General features: G+C 44.6%; 1 protein-coding gene across 1 annotated transcript in view; it reads right to left on the bottom strand.

Annotated features, from left to right (window-relative positions):
- LOC104514386 (pleckstrin homology-like domain family B member 2) overlaps positions 1-7,852 on the bottom strand; it is a gene marked incomplete at its 3' end in the record, with an annotated part of 27,206 nt that overhangs the window by 19,032 nt on the left and 322 nt on the right. Inside the window, exon 2 of the mRNA XM_010158049.1 lies at positions 3,413-4,755. Coding sequence (XP_010156351.1) covers positions 3,413-4,755 — 1,343 coding nt within the window. The remainder of the gene's footprint in view (positions 1-3,412; positions 4,756-7,852) is intronic.

Genomic DNA, 7,852 nt, shown 5'->3' with positions numbered 1-7,852 from the left:
TATATATATATAAAAATTACAGATTCAATAGCTAGCTGAATCTCATTGACTGTTCTTAGATCACAGTGATACCTTTTTTCCTTGTTTATAAGGCTCCTGGGCAAGCTTCAGCAATAGCTAACTCTGACTCCGACTTGTGTAGATCCTGTACAAACGTCCCCTCGCAGTGTCCAACCAGCTGGGCTGGAGAGGGAGCAGCAGCAGGCTGTGACCCACCAGCCCACTGCCCCTGCAAGCTCCAGGAGCCACCTCGTGACATCCTACACACTCCCACCACCCAGTTCCTCAGCGCCTGGCAGCAATGGGAACTCTGGTTCCGCCCGCTCCTCAAGCCACAGGGGAGCGGGCTGGCAAAACCCAAGTGTCCCCAAGTCTCTAGCTAGTGTGGGTGACCCAGCCATAAAGGGCAAAGTAAAAGAGAGAGAGAGGGAGAAACACCAAATCCTACACCAGTCCATACATGTTTCTTCTCTTTGTGCATGGGAACAAATTAAAACTCAGATGTCTAAATCATTCAAAAAAAAAACCCCTGCAACGTGTATTTTCACTATTTGTACCTTTTTTTTTTTTTTAAATTATCTGTTTATTTCTTTGGGCAACGACAGCAGAGTATTTGGTTTCACATGCAGGCCGTAGCTGCTGCTCATAATGCAAACTTCCAGAGGTGCCTCTGTCGCTTAAAAAGCGAACTAAGTAAAACTCATAGAATAATATATGTGGAAAAGAGAAAAAACTGTTAAAGTAAACAGAAGAGACCAAGGGCAGAGAGTAGGTCAGATTACAAAGCCTGCATAAATTTTACTAAAAAAATAAATCCAGAACTGAATAGCTATCTAACACAACACCCCAAAACTGCTCTGTGCTATCAGGATAGCTGCAGAGGCAGTGCTGGCACTAACAGAGATGCTCTCCGCTTGATAGAGCAGCCATAGGCCATGGAGCGGGCTAATCCTCTAAAAGGGAGGCTGATGTTTCTAATGAAGTTCTCTGAGTAGCCCATTTGTTTTCTACCTACCTTGCTTCAAAAACACAGCACGGAAGAGTCTGACACTTGTGCACAGAGGGACCCCGTTTCCCCTGCCATTTATTTACCTGCTATTCAACCTACACTCTTCCTCAGCACTGAAAACCCAAAGCACACAGATTTGCTATCCATAGGTTTAGTTGCGTTTTTTCATTCAAACCTTTCCCCATCCCCCCACCAAAAAAGAGAGACCTGAGCAGACCTGGACCCCTAACCTTTGTCTATCCCATGGGACACAAGGTCAGACAAACTGCTCTTTGGAAGCTCAGGCTGGATATATAAAGACCCTGTTTGGATAGACCCATGACTAGATCCACACAGAAGAAAAAAAACCAAAACATGACAGGCCCTAAAGTACAAAGAGCTGATGTACTGATTTTTTTTAATATGTATTATGGCATTTTTCAGACGCTCAAGCCACTGGGACGAGGCACTCTCTTGACATTCAACTCTTCTACCAGATAGCGCTAAAAAGGGAAAAAAATATTGAGCTGGAACCTGAACAGAAAAGGAACTCATGCAGGAGGAAGTTCCTTCCTGTTGAAATTATGTGCAATGCACAAAACATCGTCTTTTCAAAAACTTTAACATGCTTGGAAAAACAGTAGCCAAATTCTCTTTTTAAAGAATCAGGACTTGAAGGAAGTATTGTCCAGCAAGAAAAGAAGTAGTAGGTGGGGAAAATTAAGTGTAGTCATTACATGCAAATATAAAACCAGAACAATTTTTAGCATTACCAAATACTGAAACAACCCCATACCCTCCTTCCCTCACCCCAAAAGAATAATAAAAAAGCTCTTCTCTTTGGAAAACAAATACACTCTACTACGTTCTTTTTTATGATGGATTATCTCAGGTTTTACAGCATAACTGTCTGAAAAACCCTCTGATAAGAAGCAAACACCGCTTTGCACACAGAAATCACCAGAACTAGGGATAAGATATGTGAAAGGAGTGGAGAAGCAGCAGGGAGAAGGCAGCAAGAAGAGAAAGAAATCTGACAGCATTTCTGCTGGTGCTTGCCACTTCCACGTGCACAACCGTAACAACCCTTCCCACTCGAAGGGTTGAAAGGAACCCTTCAACCCGAGCTGAACCTGCTCGCAGGCACGGATTGGAATGGGAGCGGTGGCCCTGCGCAGGGGCCCGGCCACTGCTGATCTCCTTGATGGGCAGCCCCTGCTCCCGCATCCCAGTGCTCCCACATCCCACTTCCCCAAGGCTTTTCATCCCAGCCTGCCCAGGAAGTGAATTCCCTTGCAGTCTCACTATCTGTATGCAAACTAGACTGGTTTATGAGTATCCTATCCCCATTTTGCTCCAATCTATAAAGATCTGAATTAAAGCACACCAGTGCAGAGTTACTGTCTCTAATCTCAGACTCGGTAATAGAAACTGGTCCATCTAACGATGCACAGTTGCCCAGAGAAGCTGTGGATGCCCCACCCCTGGAAGTGTTCAAGGCCAGGCTGGATGAGGCTTTGAGCAACCTGGTCTAGTGGAAGGTGTCCCTGCCCATGGCAGGGGGGTTGGAACTGGGTGGGCTTTAAGGTCCCTTCCAACCCAAACCATTCTATGATTCTATGAATGCACGTTAATAGGGTCAGACACTCTTGTAGCCACTGAGAAAACATTTTTCAAAGAAATACTAGGTATTCTTTCAGAGGCAGTTTCAATAAGAAACTGTTTCAACCATCTTTGTGTCTTTTGAAGACTTTTTCTTTCCCCTGCCTAAAAGGTTATTTCAGTAATACATAAATTACATGCTACTACCGAGTTTAATCCCGAGCTGACGCAGTATGCGCTGCTTTACGTTGACTAGAGATAAAGAGAGACACTCTGTGCCCCTCTGCTACGCCCCATTTTGGGAGGGGGAGAAGCAAGGAGGTCAATATTTTAATGAAAATACTCAGAAGGAAAAACCAGAACCAGGCAGAGAAATCTCTGACGACGGGCGCTGAACCCACACCAAGGGGTACCTGACTCCGCAGCACACGCGGCCAAGCAGCAATTTTTTGTGCACCCACTTACCACAGAAGAGTGCCACCATCTAAACCAAAAAGTGCTGGATCCATGCCGTGCAATTCATGGGTTTTACGTACACAGACATTTCAACGGAGCCTGCAGGAGGGCTGAACGCAACGCACACGGGTTCCAACATTTTTTTGAGGATGGCTGAATGGTGCTGTCTGCCCAAGCTGCTGGAGCAGCATGCTATTTCAGCATTAGCTTCGGGGACCGCGATGGTAAACCAGGCATTTGAAGCAGGCAACACTGGAATTTCAAAACACAGCAGCTTACACTCTGCTGTACCCTCCTGATGATCTGGGATGGGCATTTTGTAAATGCTAACCACTACAAAAAACTAAGAGGAAGAGAAAAAATTACCAGCCGTTCCATCTCCTGCTCCCGAAGCCGCTCCTCCCTCTGCCTCCTGTGATAGTCCATGAGGTCCTCTCTTCCCGAAATGGAGCTAATGCTGTTCTTACGCTCTCGCATGGTTGTCTGCAGCGAGTTTGGGGTCTGCCTGTAACTTTCCAGATCTGTGTCATCAAGTTCCACAGAACTGGTGGAAAGGTTTCTTCGGACAGAGAATGACCTGTCAAAATCCACTGGAGAGAAAGAACTACTGGGACTTGTTCCTGAGAACCCAAGTCTATCGAAATCATCACAAAGATATGGGGAGGAAGGTGCTAAAAGCATTTTTTTAGCAATTCGAGGGCTTGCAGGAACACTAAGAGTTGAACTGACGTAGGGATTGTTCCCAGAGACCGAGTTTGCATGCGGTGAAAACCCTGAGCTGCAAGAAGAAAAATGCAGGTAATTATCAGCATCTAAAGCATTCTGAGGTAGATCTTTTTCTCCAAGTTTTTTCCTTTTAGTATTACCCAGAGAACTTCTGGGGGGCAAACTTAATGGCACCAACTGGTTTTCTGTTGATTTATAAAGTCTGGGTAGGGAACGACTGTACATTCCCATATGACTGAGAGAACCACCAGAGTACTTCCTAGGCCGTGAACCCAGAGGCTCCATCATCACATCCTTGTGCCTAACTGGTTTTATGTGAAGGGCCAGGCTATCTTCCACATTCATCCTCCTGCCTTGCTTTGGGCTAGAAGGCATGCTGGCCGCCCCTGAATTGCTAGCATGTGAAAGCATCAGCTCGTTCCCTGAGCTTCCATTCCACATGGTCAGAAGAGAGCCCGAGATCTTCTTTGTCTCCAGCATTCCTGGGAAGTAGACATTGTCATACGATTTGTTTTTCTGACTGTACTTTGAGTAGTGAAACTTATCCACGTGTCCAAGATATTTTTCATTTTCTCTGCTGGCATGAATGTCAAAGTCTGTCCTTCCTAAATTGTACCCACCAAAGGATGTGCCCGATACAGAACCCAAATGCTTTACAGAGATGCTTTTATCTGGAAGATACGGGCTTTCACAGGGAAACTGCTTGCCTCCTTGAATTTTGGTAATAGAGTGTGTATTTTTCACACTGGGGGAAGAATTAGGTTTCACTGGCATAGGTTGTGAAAGTGTTAAATACGAGCCAGCATAGTCCCCATTTGTTTTAAATTTGAGACTTGATGAATATTTCTTCGGGTTGAGGTTTTCCATAATATCCTGGAGACCATTTTCAAGGGAATTTGCCACACATCCCTTTCCCAAACCAGCATTTTGTAATTCTGTCTGGTTTTGTGTGTGGCTATATTCTTCCATAATCTTACTGGAATCTGTAAGGAAGAGAAAACAACAAAAAAAAGTTTTTAGCAAGTAAGTAAATAGCCTCTTGCACGTGCAAGCCTGCACACTAACTTGAAAAGAACACTTTTTGAAATCATTACCGTGCTTGTAATAAATGTGTCTCAGATCATTCAGCAAAGGAGGGGATGCACAATTTTCCCATCTCTGTTTTTGCAAATGATTGAGCCTAAAAAAGGTGGCATAGAGGGACAATCACCAACTTCATACTACAAATCAGCAACACAGTTGGAAAGAGGCTAGACCCTTCCTTTGGTGTCTTATCCATTGCAGAAGCCTGTGGCCCAGCATTTATAACCTGGGGAGGGGCTCCTCTCCTGATGTTTTTACAGCCAAGGAACTGCGGTGCAGGGAGAAGATGCAAAGCAGGCAGCATAGTAAAGAAAGGAACACGGGTCTCCCAGGGCTCAGGACACAAAACACTGCTCTGGATCACCTCTGCTTTTAAGCTGTGCAGCTAGCGCATCGGAGCGCCAACATCCCAATGTGCTCCATGCAAAGCTCAGTCGGGGTCTGTCACCTTACTGCTCTCTCTGTGGACTGCCATGCAAAGCTTCATGGAAAAGTACAAAACCGAGGCCTGTTCTTCAAGGTGTTTCAGCTCAGTGCTCTTAAAACACAAAACTGTAACTACATCTGCAAAAAGCTGTGCTGGTTCAGTTAAAAGACAGCCTTAGGGAAGAATAATGCTGGGCTCCGTGACTTCATTAAAAACAACAACAAACACGTGACCCTCAAAAAACACTGACAGGGGGTAAAGGTTCCGGGCCCAAACACTTGTTCAAAGCTGTAATTTATATTCTGGAGAAGGACACTGACCAAAGCAGCCTTTGCTGTGGTGGATGTTATTGTTCAACGATGTGTCAAGCTCCAGCTTACAGTTCTGAGCCCTACTTCCCCGAAAGCAAAGAATTCAGCTCCTGACAGTGTCAGTCCCTACAGATCAACAGGACCCCCAGCAGGCTTGCACTTAGACTCAGCTGAGGTAGAAGTGGCACCATTAACATTTACAGCAGGTCCTTGAGTGCGCCAGGCTGTGCTTTAAACTAATAAAGCACTCCACAGCCTCAATTTCTGCAGCGCCAGCAAGCGCTGCTTCTGAAAATAAGGGTCGAACCTGGGATTTACTCTTGGCTCAGTCCCATTTCACCTGTGACTTCAGCCACCTCACGAGAAACCTCATCTCAGCTTGTCACTCAGCAGGGAACCCTAACATCCAAATGTGTAAAGCACCTTTAAAATCCTCGGTGGCAATACTTTAATCCTCTTCCAAGTACCACTACAGACAATTATATGAACCTAGACACAAAACTTGGATTCCTGCCCTCCACCACAGCTGATACGATCCGGTTTCATTGGGGATCACTAGGTGCAGGTATCTAGGGGAAGGTGGAAACCTATGCTGTGAGCAGGTCCTCATTTCTGGGACCCTCCTTGCTAACAAGGCAAAAAAACACATGGAATTCACTACTGCCCAGGGCATCATTCAGTAGATCTCTGTTGCACAGGCTTCCTCTGTGCAGAGCGTGGTAAGTCTTAACAGTGTACACATTCTCCTCAGTTCCTAAGGAACAAACCCATAAGTTTAAGAACAAAGGTAACCATCATTCATGATGTAATTGAATAGGCAGAAGATAAAAGGAGTCAGCATTACAAGGGGTGGAAACAAAACAAACAAACAACAAAAAAAGCACAAACCAGAAAAAAAAAAAAGAGAGAGAAATCAAACACCTTTTTGTGCATAGCAGACTTGACTAAGCATGTATTAATTACAACTCTGGTAGTGGCCAAAAACATTAGCTTGCAGCTTCAAAACCAAGCCTCAGGTTTACTACTACACAGAATTTAATATTTTTTATGCTGACTGTGATTTTATTTACTGTAATTTTAACATTTGCTATGGTGATACAACCATCTAAGTTGCCTTTGAACCAGTGCGTTCACAGAGCTCTCCATCAGACCATCACCACTGTCGCAATCAAAACCACAGTTTCTTATAATTTGACGGTTTACTTGACATTTTTTAGCTATTTTCACAACTTCTGATCAACAGCAATGATGAAGTTCAAATGAACAAAAGGAGGAATGTGACCCACGTTCAACAGAACTCTTGCAGGGACAAGACAGAATCATCTAGAAAAGATCAAGCCTTCGTATTAGTGGCATTAAAAGGAAGAAGAACAAGATGCAAGCGTTACACAAGAGCCCAGATATAAAGCACAATGCATATGCCTTGTTTACTTAGCCTTCTACTGTGGAACCAAACCTAATTTCCATCCTCGTCTCTCTTTCTCCTTCCATCTTCCAAACCTTGCTTAAGATTCAAAGCTAATCTCCTATCAAAACTGTACTGTCCAAATCATAACTTGAACACAGCTGAAGTTCAAATGTTTTTGCATAAATTCCGCTGGCTCCTATATAAATAGCTTAGCAGACACATTAATGGGACATTAATAATTGTTTATTACTCCCTTGCAACATCAGTAGGGCACATTTAATCCTACAAAGGCTGGATGCTTTTGCCAAAAAACAAGCTAGCTCATGGAAACTTGCAGGCCTGTTCACCACAGCAATGAAGGGTTCATTGTACTTGAAATCCAAACAAGTACAGTAAGAAAAGGTCACGATACCTTTGTGCAGCCACTCGGATTCAACTTTTCTCTACTACACCTTATGCCAGTTCTTCTGCGTTTTTGGCTCCAGCACCACCGCGCTCACAATCACCCGGTTAAACCCCAACTGGACGACAGCACATGTTTAGCTGAACTGTAGCCACTTCCCACAAACCAGATCTTGTTTGGTTTGTTTATTTTCAGGGTAATGTCAGGGATGAGACTTTATGAATATGCCAGGATGAGCTACACATCCTGGCTGACACTGCCTTGGCACGCAGCTATACAGGGACTAAGGCTGGGAGGACTAGCATGTGGCGTGCCCGGAACCCATCCTGCATCCAGGTCAGCCCCAGCTTTCGCCTGGTAACCTTCAGTGCACAGCAAAGTATTTACTGCCTGAGGCTACACAGAAAGAAATTCTCCCTTTTTTTTTTTCATTTTCTCCCCCATCCCA

Source organism: Eurypyga helias, unplaced genomic scaffold, assembly GCF_000690775.1.
Source record: "Eurypyga helias isolate BGI_N326 unplaced genomic scaffold, ASM69077v1 scaffold27138, whole genome shotgun sequence".
Taxonomy (NCBI): Eukaryota; Metazoa; Chordata; class Aves; order Eurypygiformes; family Eurypygidae; genus Eurypyga; species Eurypyga helias.
Note: the sequence above shows the minus strand (reverse complement) of the source record. Positions and strands in the feature narration are given on the sequence as shown.